Here is a 20608-nt window from a genome sequence, read left to right as displayed (position 1 = left end):
GCGGTAAGTCTTCGGTTGGATCTAAGTGAAGATAAACAAAGTGTAAGTAACTGACAAAACAAATGAAGATGGATTAGTGCTGGGAAATTAGGGATTGTTAAGTGTGAAAGTGTAAAAATGAGAAGTGTTAAATGAGAGATTAGTAAATGAAATGAGTTAAAATTTTTAGAGCGTGTAAATATAGATTGCTGAAAGAAATGTTGATATTTTTGGTAATGGGATTAAAATTTTAATCTAAGTTAAAATTTCAATCATGATTTTCGCTTAAAAATGGCAGGTAACAAAATTTTACGATCGGTCGAGTAATAACTTCTGAGCTTATGCGAACGTCGGCTACGCGTACATTATTATCTGAACCAAAATAAGTATTTTCGATTCTTCCTAGACGCCATTCGTAGGGCGACCATTATAACGACGAGATCTCCGATTTTAAGATTTGTAGTAGAATTTTTCCATTTTTAGCATTTGTGTAACGTTTTAAGACAACCATTTTTCCAGCGTAAGTATTAAGAATTGATGATACATAGCTTTCAATTTTTCCCACCTATTAATAAGAGATATATTTTGAGATTTTTGTTCAGGAGAGCCATTATCGGGGCTCCTCTTAGGAAATATCCTGGGGTTAGAGCAGTGAGATCTGAAGGGTCTTCAGATAGAGCTGAGATTAGGCGAGAGTTTAGAACGCCTTCAATTCGAGTTAGAATTGTTGAGAATTCTTCAAATGTGAATTTTTGAGCACCAATAATTCGTTTTGAATGAAATTTGAAACTTTTTACTGCGGCTTCCCATAATCCGCCCATACCGTTATCAGATACTACCCTTTGGGGTAGTCCTCGCCTCCCAACAAAACGAGAAAATGCAGCTTAAAATGCCACTGAAGACAGATCAGAGCAAACTTCTAAGTGAACAGCTTTCGTACTAAAGCAAAACTACCCTTTTACAAAAGTAGATTTTCGTAAAGCTGACGCTTTGAGCTCAAAAGGCCCTGCGAAGTCAATGCCAGTTATTTGAAAAGGTAGCGATAAATTACATCTTGTAGGGGGTAGAGGAGCTTTTATTTGAGAACAGGATTGCTGTTTGTAAATTATACAAGTTTTACAATATTGTATTATGTTTTTTACACGAGGCTTGAGTCTGAATACATAAAATGCAGTTTCTACCATTCGGCATGTGATAAAAATTCGTGTAAATACTTGAGATAAAGTTTACAAAAATGTGAATTACCGGGTAAAATTATGGGATAGCGTTCGCTAAAGGGAAGAGATGATTGTGATAATCTTCCACTTAGAAATGGATTTAGTGTTTTTAGCGAACTTTTATTATGTAAAGTTTGAGATTTTAAGCAACATTCGTATTCTTGGAAATAGAACGTTTTTTGAGCGAGTATTATGAGTTTATTTTTTGAAAATTTCATTTCATCTTGAGTTAAAGAGATTTGAGTAGCGAAATTAACTTTTTTTTACATTTGTTAATAAATCAAAAAACATAGCAGATAACGCGTAAGGCTTTGCTATATGATGAAGATCTTTCAAGAATATCTCAATATCAAGAACATCTTCATCCCATTCTAAGCCTTCTAACCACAGCTGCTGCATCAGCAATTTTGCTCTGATGACGATGGGTGCAAGCCATCCAGCTGGATCAAAAAGTTTTGCAACTGAAGATAGAATTTGACGTTTTGATATTCTTTGAGATTCATCAATGGGTGAAAAACTATAAGAAAATGTATCAGTTATTGCATTCCACTTGGTGCCAAGTGTTTTAGTAGAACTTCCTTCGTGAAAATGTAAGAAGTCTAAATCATAAAGATCTTCTTTGAGCAAATGAGCAAGTAATTGCGAGTTATTAGAATGTCATCGACATAAGTTTCTGTGCGCAGAATTGATGCTGCTTTAGGGTGTGCGGATTCGGAATCTGTTGCGAGTTGAAGAAGTGTCCGAATCGCGAGATGGGAGCACATTTTATGCCAAAAGTGACGGTTTTGAGCTAATACTCTTTAACTGGTTCATCTGACTCAGTTTGAAATAAAATTCTTTGAAAAGATCTATCGGCAGGGTGCACAAGTATTTGGCGATACATTTTTTGTATTGTGTCGCCGCTAAATACATATTGATATTTTCTCCAATTGAGAATAATCGTCATTAAATCATTTTGTAGAGTGGGACCTGTGTATAACATATCATTGATTATTTATATTTTGATTTTCTTGATGCGTTAAATTCGACTCTTAATTTGGTCGTTTTGTGTTTTGGGCGAACAACTGCGTCGTGCGAAAGAATAATATTTATCTTGGGATACAATTTCACTGGAAGAAGTTTCTTCCATGTGATCTAGAGTTATATAATCGTTCAGAACTGCTTTATATTGAGCTTAAAGTTGTTGATCTTTTGCGGGTGTTTTCTCCATTCTGGAGAATTGAGCTAATGCAATATATCGGGATGAGCCAAGGGAAACTTTGTCGGCAAATTCTGATCTGAATGGTAGTCGAACGACGCCACTATAGTGGGGAGGGTATTATGCGTTTGTGCTGAAGTTTGTAACACGTAAAAATATTGTCTGAGTCGATTTAGCTTTGTCCGTCTGTCCGTCCGACTGTCTGTGTGTCCATGTAAACCTTGTGCGCACGCAACAGGTCGCAATTTTCAAGATAATTTGATGAAATTTGACACATGCTGTTTTTTGGTTCAAGGACGATCGCTATTGAAAATGGTTGAAATCGGTCCATTATTTCTCCTAGCCCCCATACAACCGTACCCCCCGAATTGGGCCTTTAGGCTCATAAGTACGTTAAATGTTTAATAATGTAAACGAAAATCAGCAAAAATTAGTTTTATAGAACAATAATTGACAATACTAATTTTTATTGTGATCGGGCCTTATTTGACCCTAGCCCCCATACAGACTCCCCTTCAGAAAATGACTTAATGGTCAAAATTAACTTATAATTACTTATAAAACGATTATTAATGACTTTGTAGTAGATGTAAATTCATCTACCAAAATTTATAAGGATAGGCCCATATTTACCTCTTCTCCCCTATGAGCCCTCTTGTAGAAAATCTCTCTTTTTTGTCAACAAAAAGTAAAAATATTCTACAATAAAACAAATTAAATGTTTATTTAAAAAAATTCAAAATTTTAACATACTGACTGGTGTAGGGTATCATATGGTCGGCATTGTCCGACTATAAATTCATACTTGTTTATGTCAAAATCGATTGAATTTTTTATTTATTTACTGAAATAAACAATTGACAACACTGAATTTTCTTACGACATTCGAAAAACATATGAAAAATTGTCGTAAGAGTTGTATAGAACTTTTGCATAGAAAATACCAACAACATTGTTATGACTATTGTAGCAGCTGCTGACATACAACGCATACAACGCTACAACATCGATTGTGAATTGAACAAATATGTAAAAAATGCTTATTTTTTTCGAGGTTGTTTTACATTTTTCCCGGTGTGAACCGATTTTGCTCATTTTCAATACTAAACTGCTTAGGATAATAATGAATATATCCAGTGAAATTGGTCTATTTGTTTGGCTTAGTTTGAACGTGAGCAAGTTTTACACAGACAGACAGACGGAAATAGCATAATAGACTCAGAATTTCACAAGGATCCAGAATATAAATACTTTGTTGGGTCTAAGATGAATATTTATTGGTGTTACATACGGAATGACAAATTTATTATACCCTCACTACTGATGGTGGTGGAGGGTATAATAATTGAAGAGATGTGTATAATTGAGTACAACGAAAATTATTTTGGTTTTATCGAATATTTATGTGAAGAGAGGAAGCCTAAGATGTATGTATAAGGAACGGTTTGCCCATTTGAGCTGGACGCTGATGAGTTTTTTTCCAATATAGGCTTGATATAACAGCAACGCCCTTTTTAATAAGTTTATTTTTCTTTAAAATGTTAAAATAACAATTTATATTTTGTTTATTTTTTGGTTCTTTTATTGCATCAGCTGTGCAGAAATGCCACTTATACCAGTTGTATGCAAAATTTCAAACACTTTACTAAGCTGGCTTAACTTAAAACTATTATTAATTTCCACTAGTTAGTAACAGGTTTAAATATTAAAGTTGTTTTTAAAAAGAACCGACTTTAGTGTTTGACTATGATTATGGGCCAATATGTTTAAACAAACTTGTGTATAAATGGATGTATTTTTGAGAAACAATGATGAAACAAAAACGATGGTTTTACTCTTTAATGAAGTACTCAAAATTGTTTGTCAAATTAAAAGTTGTTTTGTTTCTTCGTCAAGATTCAAGGATACTTCATATTTTTTAGAACAGAAAAAAACTTAATTTTGTTATTTTTAAAGGAATTTGAAATCTTCTAAATTTTAATCGTTTCAGAGTTTCTTCAATTACCTGTACTTTTTCAAATAGAAAGAAAATAGCTTGAAATTTTGTACGGTTAATGGTACGTATTTTTTGTAGTTAATGAAATGCCCTGAAATCTTTTGTCTCTATACACCAGGGGTACTACAATTCAAAGTACAGTGTGACCGAATTTAAACTGAACAGTTTTTTAAATCAAATGCACATGGGAAAAATAAAACAACTAATTTGAAAGTGTCCTTAGTTCCTTACCAGTGATTGAGAATGCTGATTTCAGTATAATTTCTCAAAAAACTTTCCTAAATGTTTCGACAAATTAGTCAACATTTCCTAATTAAAGCTCATTTTCAGTTTGTAAATTTTTATGGGACATTTTTGTCCAGAAACTGACTTTAAGTATTTTAAATACCCTAACTTGTTTTATATGTTGTAGTTGATATTATAAACTAATTTTATTTAAGGAATAATGAAAATGGGAGATACCGTTTTTAAGATATCGCAGAATCAATGACATTTTTATTATCATTATCCTTATTTCAAATAAAATATTATCAACGTTAAGAGTCATTTTTTGAGGCGGATCTTATATCAGAGGTAGGGTCACTAATTTACGAACAAAATCCACACTGCCTTGCCTTTAACCAAGATACCAACCCTGTTGCTAGCCCGGCAACACCACACTTCTGGCATCACCAACAAAATGCAATTCACCTCAGGCAAAACTCTAAAGCACTGGTACAGTTTGAACTTCGAGCCGACAATCACCTTGAGACTACGCTAACATAGGAATCTTGAAAACATCAAAATTGTCGTACACACGCACCAATGTATTTTAACGTTCACGTATACGCAAATCAATTCGTCCAACAACTACGATTTTAATTTCTTCGACGTATTAGTATTTCGTTTTAAAAGTTCATCGATATGTTGTTTTTTCATTCTTTATTTTTTAATGTCAATGACTTAATGTTAGCATTTAACGTAAACATATACAATAGCTTATAGTCTTGATTATGAATCTGTCAGTAGTCCCAACTATTAAGCTGTTCATAGACTTGATCGGTCTATAGTCGGTCAAGGCTATAGGCAAACTAGGCCCGTAATTGGTCATTACTCCCATATAAGGTATATTGCCGAAAATCACAATCATTGAGACGGAAGAACACACATATAGGTAAAACATTAGGCAAAATAAGACTAAAACTATTTTTTAATGCATGCCATTATATGTTTCCCATCCGATATCAAAGATTAGCTAGGTTTTTAAAAAAAGTATGTGCCATCTTATAATTTCTAAGTTATAGGCATTTGAAGATTGAGCGGTTTTATAGGGTCTCAAAGTTAAGTAAAATGTTTAAATGCGTGCTATTTATTTGTCTCCCATCATAGCCCTCTGCTATGTCATAAAAAAGCATTTTTGTATATGCCATCTTTCAATTTCTAAGTTATAGGCATTTGGAAATTGAAATTTCACTCTTCTTCAAATATATGAATATATTTTAATTTGTTGTGTTGGTTAGACAACGAATTACTAAAAATTTCAATTTCCAACTGCCTATAATTCAGAAATTATATTATAAATTCGGCATCGGTTGGAAAATCAAAAATGTGCACGGGTTTCAAAATTTTACATGTCGAAGTTACTTTAGGCCTCCATAGCGCCGCCTCTGAAGTATTTGTGAAAAGGGAAAATAAATACATATACAATATATGGGTTTAGAAACTAATTTAGAAAATATTTGTTATTACCTTATCACATTTATGGCATCACTAATGGACTCTTGTTCCTTACTAGAATTTAAGTAATCTCTGGACGATGATTTGTATTTTTCCGTTGACCGTAAAATATTAGGTGCAAAAACAGTTGCCAAATTATTACTATCCATCTTATTTCCAGTAAGATGTACAGTTCCGTCATTATCGCAAATATCATCCGAACAGGCTGCAACTTTTGCTAAAAATTTTAACAACACATATAAAGTGTCACGATGTGCGGGCGGCAAAAGTTTTACTAGATGTGATAAAGCCTCTAGTTGTAAACGTCGGTTGCGTATTTCTAGAATATAAACCAAACATTGTAATATCATTTTATATGTAGGTATACATTAATATTAAAACTTACTTTGAGTTTCCAAAAATGCATTATAAAGACCATTTGACAGTAAAGGCTCCGGAAGGTCTCTTAGGAACTCTTTTAAAAGTGTGGCAACATTGTGTGGACATGTATCATCATCAAAACTCTTATCATTATTCTTATCAAAATTGTCTCGCATCTATCAATGGTATAAATTAATTGTATGTATTATTTTTGTTTTCCACAAAATATGTTTTAGAGTTAGTACCTGCTTTACTCTTTTTTTCGAGGTGCTTACTCGAAATATGCCTACTTTGTGCAGCCCATTTTCTTCCAAATAATTTATGCAGCATGTAACAAATTGTGGAACTTGTAGTGGTTTATATATTGGGACATCAGCACCGTCATCATTATCCCTAATATGAGTAGAAATCACAGAATGATCATGACTGCCCCTTCTAACATCTGTTTGACTACGTGATATCCGTCTAGATGCTGATTTTGTCATGTTACCAAGATAATTAGTAATTGTTGTATATTTAGAGTTACTTTTAACATTATCACACTGTGTTTCATGCTCAGTGGGTAAATTCTCACAGGAACGTACCTAAAAAAATGTACAAAAAACCCATTTTATTAAAATAATTTAGTTTCAATTCAAATGTGAATACAATACTTATGTTAGAAATGTTTTCCAATATTAGTGCTTGAGTCAATTACACTGGTCGACTCATAAACTAAAGATATATGGCCAGGGTAAAGGAATTATATACATGCATTTTTATAAAATTATATTTTATATAACGAAATATACAAGGCCTACTTTTCGTTCGTTCCGAGATATGAGTAAATTTGAGACAACCCCTGAAAATTTCTTCAAAAAATCAAAAATATGCTAATTTTTTTCTACTTATATCCCGTTCACACTATACAATTATTCTTCATTCACGCTCTCATTTATGACAAAAGTTTTGCTGCGAATTACGCAGGCTATACGTTTTTCAGAAATTATAAAAAAATATTTATCATCTTAAATACATTTCGGGTATTTATCATAATCAGCTGTTTGTTTTCATTTGTTGAAGATAAATAAAAAACAGAATTACAAATAAATTGAAAATATAAAACTTAATTAATATATGTATTTATGTATATAAGACTCTGTAAGAAAAGGAAAAACGCGTTTTTTACCCCTCACAAATTTTTTTGTTTGATATTTTAAGTCTAGCGACGACCGTTCGTGAGCTAGACCGAATTAAAAAAGGTATTTTGAAATTATTATTTTAATTTTTTTAACAAAATATCTACCACCAATAATGGGCCGATCCTTATAAAATTCTACGAAGAGATTTATGTCCCCATAAAACATGTTTGTGCTGAATTACACCGCTATTAATGCTTCTGTTAGCCAGATATGGGCGATAAAGTAATTTTCTGAAGGGGACTATATATGGGGGGTAGGGTAATTATGGACCGATCCTTATAAAATTCTACGATAAGATATATGTCCCCATAAAACATGTTTTTTGCCGAATTACACCGCTATTGATGATTTTGTTAGTCAGTTATGGGCGATAATGTAATTTTCTAAAGGGGCCTTATATGGGGGCTAGGCGAAATCGTGGACCGATAATGCCCATTTTCAATACCAAACAAACTGCAGCAACTATAAGTATTTATGCAAAATTCTTGCTATTTACTTCCCTCCGGACTCTATCGTGTTTTCAACAGACAGACGGACGGACATGGCTAGATCGTCTTAGAATCTAATAATATATTCTGGATATATATACTTGTATTGACCTTAGACGAATATTTCAATGTGTAACAAACGGAATGATTTTTGATGGTGGGTATAAAAATAACTAAAAAGAGATTTTTACAAGGTCCAGTTCACGAAGGCCATCGAGAGACTAGAAATATTTTGGAAACCATTGTGAAACATAACAAAGATTATTTGAAGCTAGGTAAATTATTGAATTTGCCATGAAAAATCGTGTCCCCCATTATATATTTTCTTAAAACTGTCCAGCTCACGAATGGACAACACTAAACCGAAATATTTTGGGTAACATCATATTACAAGACAGCGAATATTTTGAGAGGGATAACTAAATCAACATTTTTTGAGAATCTGTCTAATGTACATATATTAAAAAAACAAAATAACGAATGACAAACAGGTCAAATACCGTTCACAATTGAATTGAATCTTACCGATGAAGTTTTGTTTTTGGATTACATAAATCGATCATGTATTGTAATAATTTTTGCAGAGGTTTGAATTAATAAATATGGAATATATATATATATTAATAAATATATAAATATATATATATATATATAGATTATATATATATATATATATAGTATATATATTAATTATATATATATATATAATAATATTATAGATATATATATATATTATAATAATATATATATATATATATATATATATATTTATATATATTATATATATATATATATTATATATATATATATATATATATATATATATATATATATATATATATATAATTTATATATATATTACATATAATATATATAAATGTGCCTATCCTTATAAATATTGGTAAATAAATTCACGTCTAAATCAAAGTCATTTATGTAGAATATAAAAATGTTATTAGTGTTTATACGTGAGTTTTGACCTTCAAGGCATTTTCTGTAGGAACCTTGCATGGGGGCTATGGTCAAATCAAATCCGATCATTAGAAAAAGCGGAAATGTCATTAAAAATTTTATAAAACTAATTTCTGCTGAGTTTTGCTCACATAAAAAAAACATTTGATTTAATTATCAGCCCCAATGCCCTATTCGGAGGGTACGGTTGTACGGGGGCTATGTGAAATAATGGACCGATTTTGTGCATTTTTAATAGGCTTGTATGGGGGCTATGGTCAAATCAAATTCGATCATTACAAAAATCGGAAATGTCATTAAAAGTTCCATAAAACTAATTTCAGCTGACTTTTGTTCACATAAAAAAACATTTGACATAATTATCAGCCTAAATGCCCTATTCTGAGGGTACGGTGTTACGGAAGCTATGTGAATTAATGGACCTATTTTGTACATTTTTAATATGCTTCGTGTGCCAAATTTCATCCAATTAGCTTGAAAATTGCGACCTGTACATTCGTCCATTCGTTAGCTGGACAGTTTTCAAAAAAATATTGTATGGGGGTCTCGATTTTTATACCCTACACCACTATAGTGGAGTGGGGTATAAAAATTAGCACGCTTTTGCCAATGTTTGTAACACACAAAAATATTGGTCCAATACCCACCTTAAAGTATACTGATCGATTCATAATAATTTTTTGAGTCTATTAAGACATGTCCGTCTGTCCGGCTGGCTGGTTGGCTGGCTGTCCATGTAAACCTTGTGCGCAAGGTACAGGCCGCAATTTTCAATATAATTTAACGAAGTTTGGACCAAGCATGTTTTTGGCACAGGGACGACGCCTGTTGAAAATGGTTGAAATCGGTCCATTACCTAGCCCCCATACAACCGTACCTTTCTATTTGGACTTTTTACGCCATTATTACGTCAAATATTCTATTATCTCTCTAAATATTTTTAATTATTTATGTAAAAATCTGAAAATACCAAGCATGTCGTAAACAAATATCAGTTTATTTAAATAAAGGCATAATTGGTATGTATACAAATATGTTATTTAAGAAAAATATTTTTTTTTTTATTAAATGTTAACATATTACACAATATTGTTTAATATTTTATATAAAAATTGTGTAGATAACGTGATTAATTAAAAAAAATCTCTTCCGGAACACTTAATATTAAGAAACGCATATGAAGTATTTACCAGGCTGGCGGCAGCTGACTTCTACGTTGTGGCTTAATATTGAAATCTATTAAATGTTAACAAATTAAACAATATTATTTTATATGTACACTATGAAGATAAACAGATTAACTAAAAAAAGTCTGTTCCGGAACGCTTTATATAAAAAATCCATATAAGGTATTTACCCGTCCGGCGGCTGCTACATTATGGCCAAATATTGAAAATTACTCCGCCGAAGTAGAATTATTCATTCGCAACAAAAATTCATTCATTCGTAATAAAATTTTTTCATAAATATGTACTTTTTTATGTTTATTTTTCACAAAAAATTAAGTTTTACTTAAAATCAGGCACTCCTTAAATCTTGCAAATTAAGCTTCAGAATATATTTTCCTCGCAAATTATATTATCTTTATTTTTAACTAGCTAATACACGGTGTGCTTCGCTATGCCCGTAGAAATTAAATACTTAATAATCAAAAAAATTATTTAATTAGTTTCTAAATTATAAAATTTTTCCTAAAGGTTTATTATAATTTATCTTGATGACAATATATTTCATTTAAATTTCAAAATAATACATTACATTTACTTCTCACTTGCTAAAATTTAATAAATACCTTTAGTTTTAAAGAATAATTTTAATTCTAATGTTCTATTGGGGTAGCGAAGCACACCGGGTATTAGCTTGTAAGAAAATAAAATTTTTTTGTAATTACTTTACGTGAGAGGCATTAAAATTTAGTACTATATCTGTTAACGTTTTCTAGATATACATATTTTAGTAATTAGGTTTTAGTATTTACTTCATATGGTAGGTGTCACGTCTGCTTTTGCTGAACTTCCTATTTATGTCAAAAAAACAAAAGTTACTTGTACATAGTTTGGGGACTCTCTACGTGGCACCTCGCTTATTTAAAATTTTAACATAAAAAGTAGGAAGATATTTTGAAAATTTCAAGAAAATCCGTTTAGCCGTTTATTTAACGGTCTATAAAAACATACAAACACACATTCATTTATTTATATACCCTTCATCTTCGTGAGAAGGGTATATATAAGTTTTTTATTCCGTTTGTAATTTCTATAATATAATTTTCCGACCCTATAAAGTATATACATTCAGGATCCTTATAGATAGCGGAGTCGATTAAGCCATGTCCGTCTGTCTGTTGATATCAGTTTTTAGAGGACCCCAGATATCGGCGAGATCCGAATCTTCAATAATTCTATTAGACATGCTTTCGAGAAGATCGCTATTTCAAATCAGCAAAATCGGTAGGTAAATAACGGAGATATGAGCAAAAATCTGAAACAACCTCTGAAAATTTCATCAAAAATTGTTACAAAAGCAACAACAACACTGTATATAGAAAAAGATGTACACGTGTGTGTGTAGATGTATTTGGTTTTATTCAGCTGTGTATTTCTTTGTATGTTTGGAATTCAAACATACAAAGTATACACAGCAAAAAAATATGATTTGCATTTTTTGTTAAAATAAAATAATTTTCCCTTTTGTTTTGCAAATATATTTTTTGATGAATAGAAAAAAGTATTTAAAACGTTTTCAGTTATATGAGAGTAGATTGTGAGTTATTGTACAAAATCTACGTCTCGTCAATGTTTGGCAGCAATGAATACGAAAGTGTTGTTGTTTTACTCTTGCTTGTATACTGTTAAGAACAACAACAACGTATTGCTAAGGTTAAGCGCATATAAGTGTATAGAAAACACACTGTCTATAGCTAAGCGCATTTACAAAAACAAAAGAGTACCAAGCGCATAGGGCTTGGGCACCCTTGGTTTGTATGCTGTTGGCGTCATTGCGTTATTTTTGTTTTTCTGTGTTTTTCGTTATGTATGTTTAGATATCTGTTGGTTTAGATGTGTTTTATTTCGTTTAGCGTTGTTGTTGTTCTTTTTGTTTAGCTTTTAATGTAATAATAATGTAGTCGGGAAAAAATTTAAAATTTATAAAAGATGTTTAAAATACACTATGGTGAAGGGTATATAAGATTCGGCACAGCCGAATATAGCACTCTTACTTGTTAAATATATGAATAGAAGATATATAGCTATACCAATGTGCGTTGCTACCCTAAAAGCAATGTAAATAAAATACTCACTTCAAGATTTTGAAAATTTTAACTACAATAGTTTTCCAGATTAACAATATATTACTTATCTGAGATACAAAGCAAATTATTGCATGTTCGCCACTTCTACCTATGAAAAATTTTAAATTTAACAGTTTTCAAGATATACGAAATTTTGTATTTAATTCATATATATTTTGCCAAGCCCTCCATTGCAAATTAATTTCATAGATAGATAGAAATTGGCGAACTTGCAATAATTTGCCCGTTATCTTCTAAATGATCACATTAATGTCAAAGTTATTCATGTAAAATTTGAAGATTCTGCTCTAATAGTTTCTTTGGTATACAAATTTTTCTATTTTATTCATGAGGGAGCTTCAAGCTCGCCAGATAAAAGTCCGTACTTTTTCCTCCAAAATGTTCAGATGAATATTAAAGTAATGTGCAAAATTTGAAGAATTTAGTTCTATTAGTTTCAAGTTAAACGAAATTTTGTATTTAATTCATATGAGAGCTGCCAAGTCCCACATTGGAGGTCCGCCCATTATACTCTAAATGTTCAAATGAATTTCGAAGTTCTTCAAGTAAAATTTATAGATTCTTGCTTTAATAATTTCTTAGATATACGAATTTTTATATTTTATTCATATGGGATCTCCAAGCCCCCCAGATGGAAGTCCACTCTTTTTCCTTAAAATGTTCAGATAAATATAAAAGATTTTCGTGAAAAATTTTAAGAATTTAGTTGTATTAGCTTCCTAAATAGACGAATTTTTGTATTTAATTAATATGGGAGGTGCCGCTCCCCTCATGGGCAGTCCGCTAATTTATTACCCAAAATGTTTACATAGATGTTAAGATTATTTGTGCTAAATTTTAAGATTCTAACTGTAATAGTTTCCAAGATAAACGAATTTTTGAATTTAATTTATATGGGAGGTGGCACGCCCCCTAACGTAAGTCCGCCTACTTTTTATCCTAAATAATTATATTGCCACTAAAGTAACTCCGACAAAATTTGCGGACTCTAACTGTTATAATATCCCAAGATAAACGAATTTTTGTATTTAATTAATATGGGAGGCGCTTCTCTCCTCATAGTCCGCCAATTTATTACCCAAAATGTTTACATGGATGTTAAAGTTATTCATGCAAAAATTTAAGATTCTAGCTGTAATAGTTTCCAAGATAACCGAGTTTTTGTATTTAATTTATATGGGAGGTGCACGCCCCCTAACGCTAGTCCGCCTACTTTTTATCCCATATAATCATATTGACACTAAAGTACCTCCGACAAAATTTGAGGACTCTAACTGTTATATTATCTCAAATTATTTATTTTCTTAATGTGGGGGTGGCTCCTCGCCCACTTGAAAATTCAAAATAAAAAGTAGCCTATTACTTATTCCAGACATACAGGAATACGATGTGAAAATTTCAAGAAAATCGGTTCAGCCGTTTAGTAGTCTATAACGTTCACACATACAAACATATAAACATACAAACACACATTCATTTTTATATATATAGATAAAAGATGTAAGCTTTTTCTCATAATCCACATCAGATGAAAAATTAATAAGAGATTTTGTTGTTGTTTTTTTCTTGTATTGGAAAATTGTATTATAGAAATTACAAACGAAATGACAAACTTATATATACGCTTCTCACGAAGGTGAATGGTAAAAAAAATATTAATAACTTTTCAACAAAAAATCGGTATTATTTATAAATATCAATATTTTTGACAAATTTAACTGCAAGGGAAATGTTTGTATTTTTGCTACATTTTGTGATGCAATTACGTCGTATTATGACAACGACTCAACCGAAATGTATGACCACATACTTCAAGACTGTCTAGGAAAGCATTTTTGGAAACATCAATCAGAAAGGGGAAAACATATTACATACTCTTTCTCTAAGTCAATGAATATTATTGGTTCTAAAGCCCCTTCACACGAGCACACAAGTATAATGATATGTCAAAATTTTGTGTAAAAGGATACGGATGGGATCGTCTATATACCACATGTAATAAAACCTTCATACATTGAAAGAAAATACGGATGGAAAATTTTGACATTCGTATGGCTCTCTTCGTCGCATTAGATCAGGGATATATTTTGATGTAAACTCAAAAAAAATGAAACAGCTATTTTCATCTTACTATGTTATTGTTTTATATCCAGGATCGGCAGATAAACTACTACATTTTGCACTTGTATAAGTGAAAGAGAGAAGAAACAAAAAATGGGAAATCATTTTACTCTCATATCCACAAAAATGCATATATGGAAAACTGAAATTTAGAAATTATATTAATCTAACACAAAACTTATATTTTTTATACCCTCCACCACCATCAGTGGTGGGTATATATAAGTTTGTCATTCCGTGTGCAACACCAAGAAATATTCATCTGAGAACTAACAAAGTATATAAGTATATATAAAAAATTGGTACAAGTATTGATCCCACATAAAGAAAAATTACTATGAATGACTCATTACTAAATTAAGATATCGATATAAAATTTGGTGTAATCTTATATACATATAAATATTACAGTAAAAGGTTTTTTCGATCGGTCCATAATTGGTCATAGCTCCTATACAAGGTCCCTTCCCGAAAATCAGTTAAACGTGCATAACTCATTACTAAATTAAGATATCCATATAAGATTTGCTACAAGTATTGCTCTCACATAAAGAAATATTACTATAAAATTGTTTTACGATCGGTCCATAATTGGTCATAGCACCCATACAAGGTCCCCTTCGGAAAATCACCTTAACGCGCGTAACTCATTACTAAATTAAGATATCCATATACAATTTGGCACAAGTATTGCTCATATACAGAGAAGTAATATTGTGAAATATTTTTCCTATCGGTCCATAATTAATCATAGCTCCCATACAAGGTCTCTTTTGGAAAGACACTTAAAGGCATATAACTCATTACCAAATAGTGACACCCATAAAATTTTTGGCATAAATACTATTTTTGTACACATAAATGTTATTTCAAAAAATGTTCAGCATCGGTCCATTTTTGGTCTTAGGTCCCATCCGATAATCAGAGAAAACGCACATAACTCGTAAACAAATATTGATATCCATACATTTAGCAAAAATATTTCTCTTACTTACATAAATTCGCTATAAAATAGTTTTACGATCGGTCAATATTTGGTTACAGCTCTCATACTAGGTCCAGAAAATCACTTAGATTCACAATATTTATTACCAAGTAATGATGTAGATACAGATTTTTGAGATTTTGTCATTATGTACATAATTGGACATAACTAACATATATAGTTCTTTTACGAAAATCTCTTAAAAGCACATTATTCATTACCAAATACAGCTATTGATAAAAAAATTGGCACAAACATTAGTTTTCTATACAAAAATTATATTTTTAAGGATTTTTTCACGATTGGTTCACAACATAGGTGAGGTCGGTCCCATACAAGGTTCCCTTCAGAAAAACACTTAAACACACATTACTTGTTACTAAATCACGATACAAAATTTGACTGAAATATAGATTTTTTGTACGGAAATTTAGCTTAACGAATCTTTTACGATCGGTCTATAATAGGTCATATCTCCCATATTAGGTCCAGCCCCTAAAAACGCTTTAACCGTATTTAACTAATTGTATTTTCAATTTGTGTAGAACAAAATTATATATGTATTTTGAAAATCCTTAAATCATTCACACACATGCATATATGCATATTACTTAACATCGCTAAGAGCTATAAAAATATAAAGAAAATGTTCAATAAATCTTGGAATTGTAATAGATTTAAATCTTTGGATTGTTCTATTTAAGACATGAGAAACTAATTTCTACAAATACTTGATAAATTAGAAATGTACTAATATAAAAGTAGCTGGTGGAAGGTATTTAAGATTCGGCCCAGCCAAATATAGCACTCTAACTTGTTTAGTATAAAAAAAGCAAATATTTATTTTAAATATTAAAATATATGTATACAAATATACAAATTTGAGATTTTTAAGTATATTTTTAATTAAATATATACATATTAAAGGTAAAAATTTAACAAAATTACATTACATTTTGGTAAATTATTTTAATTTGTAAATTATGTTGAAAGAAAAAAACATTTTAAAAAGTTAATAATTCTTAAAACTACTAAATATGTAGTGTAGATGCTCAAAAAGTACAACAATAATTAATATTATCCATTCCATCTTAATATAATTTCGTTCATTTTCATTGCAAAAGCAAGAAACGAGCGCTTCTATGAGACTGAATTGTGTTTTTTTATGCGTGTGAGTAGTCTGGTTAAATTTAGTAACGGCTAAAATACACTATGGTTTTATACAGTGTTGCCAAATTGACGGGTTTCCCGTCAAATCTGACGTTTTTGAAATACCAATTGAGGAAAAGATTGCCATTTAGCGGTTAACGTGAAATCTGGAGTTTTTTAACAGCGTTTTTTAGCGTTTTTGCAAGGTTGAGTTATAAAGTTTTTTTAACAAAAAACACAACCATGCAATTTGTTTTCGAGAGTCGAATAACGGTTAATAGAATAAGTAGAAAGCAAAAAACAAAAACGAAAAAAATTATATTTCAAAAGAATTGTTGAATTGTAGTGTGTTTAAACAAGTTAATAAATATTTAAAAAAAAGAGTTTTCCAAAATCAAAAAGTGTTTAAACAAAACAAAATATTTCAAAAGAAGATTAAAAGTGTTTTTAAATAAAACAGAAAAAAACAAGTAATATTTCTATAATCGGCTGTGCCGAATCTTATATACCCTTCACCAAGAATGTTTAAAAAACAGTTTTTATTTTTTTTTGTATCTCTGCACACATGTCACACATAACATACACACAAACAAATATAAACTGTAGTAGAAAGAAATATTAATCGTTGTACTGTAATACCACCGTCAAACTGTATTACCACCCTCAAACAAATATGAGTTGTATTACCAACATATTACTGCTTTATCTCCTTGTTCTTGTTATACCCACTTACCTTCGTGAGAACAGAACAGCATGCAAACATACAAAAAAATACACAGCTGAATAAAACCAAATACATCTCCACACGCACATGTACATCTTTATCCAATTCACAGTGTTGTTGTTGCTTTTTTAACAAAGCATGAACAAATGTGGCTTTTTAGATGAAATTTTCAGAGGTTGTCTCGGATTTTTGCTCATATCTCCGTTATTTATAGACCAATTTTGCTAATTTTAAAAAGCGATCTTCTTGAAAGCATGTCTAACTGAATTATTGAAGATTCGGATCTCGTCGATATCTGGGGACCTCTAAAAACTGATTTCAACAGACAGACCGACGGACATGACTTAATCGACTCCGCTATCTATAAGGATCCATAATATACTTATATACTTTATAGGGTCGGAAAATTATATTATAGAAATTACAAACGGAATGACAAACTTATATATACCCTTCTCAAGAAGGTGAAGGGTATAAAAACAAGTGCAAACACTAAAAGTGTAAAAAAATAAAATGTAAGAATTTTTATATTTTAGTTAAGTTTATATTTTAAATAGTTTTTTTAATTAAGTAGATGCCCCCTAAGTATCAAAAAAAGTTTCGTCGTGAATGGCTGACAATGTTAAACATAAAGGGTGGCTCACTCAATATGAAAATGATCCGTAAAAAAGTTATTGCAAGTACTGCAATAACTACTGTGTTTTGGCCGGGAAGTTAAGTGATTTATTCAATCACTCAGAAAGTCAAAAACATAAGTCTAGTGCGTCTATAAGAGGTTCTTGTTGGCGGAAATTTGATTTTAACCCAAAAATAGCTGAAAGCTCAAAGAAACAAGAAATTTCGTTGGCGCTATTTACATGTCAACATTCCTCAAATAATTCTGTTGACCATTTAACGGAACTGTGCAAATGCTGCCAGCTCACTTGGAATTTTTAGTTAACGAAACATATAATTGGCCTCAAGAAGCTATATTCGCCAGCAAAGTTATAAACAACTTTTCGAAGCCATAAATGATGAAAAGGTAAAAACAAATAATTTTTAAAAAAGTCAAATTTCGATACAACGAAAAATAATTCCTTATAGCTTTTTATATAATATATATCAATAAGAGCAATACTACAGTCTAGTCTATTGTCTAATCTATAGTCTAGTCTATAGGCTAGTCTATTGTCCAGTCTATAGTCTAGTCTATAGTCTAGTCTATAGTCTAGTCTATAGTCTAGTCTATAGTCTAGTCTAAAGTCTAGTCTATAGTCTAGTCTATAGTCTAGTCTATAGTCTAGTCTATAGTCTAGTCTATATTCTAGTCTATAGTCTAGTCTATAGTCTAGTCTATAGTCTAGTCTATAGTCTAGTCTATAGTCTAGTCTATAGTCTAGTCTATAGTCTAGTCTATAGTCTAGTCTATAGTCTAGTCTATAGTCTAGTCTATAGTCTAGTCTATAGTCAAGTCTATAGTCTAGTCTATAGTCTAGTCTATAGTCTAGTCTATAGTCTAGTCTATAGTCTAGTATATAGTCTAGTCTATAGTCTAGTCTATAGTCCAGTCTATAGTCTAGTCCATAGTCTAGTCTATAGTCTAGTCTATAGTGTAGTCTATAGTGTAGTCTATAGTCTAGTCTATAGTCTAGTCTACAGTCTAGTCGATAGTCTATAGTGTAGTCTATAGTCTAGTCTAAAGTCTAGTCTATAGTCTCGTCTATAGTCTAGTCTATAGTCTAGTCTATAGTCTAGTTTATAGTCTAGTCTATAGTCTAGTCTACAGTCTAGTCTATAGTCTAGTCTATAGTCTAGTCTATAGTCTCGTCTGTAGTCTAGTCTATAGTCTAGTCTATATTCTAGTCTATAGTTTAGTCCATAGTTTATAAGATTTAAAAACAATACGGGAACTCGACATATTTAAGTCATCTTTATAACGAGGTTTGTTTTATCGAAGTTAAACTATATTTCAAAAATACATTTATTAATGTATTAATGAATTAAGGTTCCATTAAAAGTTACAAATATCTGTGATACTCGATGGCTTTCGATTGAAACTTCCATTGTACGGATTCTAGACCAATGTGTTGAACTAAAAACCCATTTTGGAATTGCCGAAAATTATGAAAAGTGTTTTATGGCTGCTAAATTATATGACCTATATAACAACAACATAAATTTGCACATTTAAAGGAACTCAATAATGAAATTGGTACAGAAACCGAAACAAGCATTAGACACGATTGTGTGAACTTTGTTGTCCGTTTGATAATACAATTAAAACAAGTAAGAGTGTTATATTCGGAAATGCCGAATCTTATATACCCACCATCAAATCATTCAAGTTTATGTTTATGTACATCTCTTAGCGATAAAGTTATTTTCTGAAGAGGGCATTATAATAGGGATAGGAGAAAACGAGAACAGATATTCTTACTTTCAATAAGGATTGATCCTTATAAAATTTGATAGGGAGATTTTGGCTCGCACGAAACTTGTGTATATAGAATTTTGTAGTAATGAGCGTTGAATTCGTTGTCTAAAGGGCACCTTATTAGGGGGTTAGATAATAATGGACTCATCCTCATAAAATTTAAGAAAATGATTTTAGTTCCCATAAAACTTTTATAGGTCGAATATTATTGTTATATATATGCTTCTTAAGGTAGATATGAGCATTAAAGTCGTTTTCTGAAAGGGACCTTATAGGTGGGATAGGGTCAATTATGGATAGGGTCAATTATCCTTATAAAATTCTTTAGTATAATATTCATTGTCTTTAATCCAATTTATATCCAATTTAGTGTCAAAATAAAACAATTCTCATTCATGTACTATGAATTTTTTTGGATTTCAAAAGGGATATGAATAAAATTATAAGGATAATCCAAAAAGACTACAAACTACTCTGTATTTTGTAAATTGATAATACATTTCAATACAATACATTTTAAATTAAAAAAAATATTTTAAGATTTCAGATTGCAATACATATTTTTAATAATATATTGTATTAATACAAAATCCTCTTATGTAAAAAGACCATTAAATAACAAAATAAAATTATATTTTAATGTTTTATATGCTATTTATTTGACGGAAATCTAGCGTTTTTGGAAAAATTAAATTTGGCGATTTCTGGCGATTTTTTTAATCTGATTTGACGGAATATTGTGAAAAAAAATTTGGCAACACTGGTTTTATACCAATTCTACCTTCACCACCATCAG

At 30.8% G+C, this 20608-nt stretch overlaps 1 protein-coding gene across 1 annotated transcript in view; it reads right to left on the bottom strand.

Annotated features, from left to right (window-relative positions):
* LOC111685441 overlaps positions 1-20608 on the bottom strand; it is a 197202-nt gene that overhangs the window by 42838 nt on the left and 133756 nt on the right. Inside the window, exons 5-7 of the mRNA XM_046954696.1 lie at positions 6712-7050; positions 6492-6642; positions 6119-6425 (exon numbers count right to left, since the gene is read on the bottom strand). Coding sequence (XP_046810652.1) covers positions 6119-6425; positions 6492-6642; positions 6712-7050 — 797 coding nt within the window. The remainder of the gene's footprint in view (positions 1-6118; positions 6426-6491; positions 6643-6711; positions 7051-20608) is intronic.

Source organism: Lucilia cuprina, chromosome X (genome assembly GCF_022045245.1).
Source record: "Lucilia cuprina isolate Lc7/37 chromosome X, ASM2204524v1, whole genome shotgun sequence".
NCBI classification, from domain to species: Eukaryota; Metazoa; Arthropoda; class Insecta; order Diptera; family Calliphoridae; genus Lucilia; species Lucilia cuprina.
Note: the sequence above shows the minus strand (reverse complement) of the source record. Positions and strands in the feature narration are given on the sequence as shown.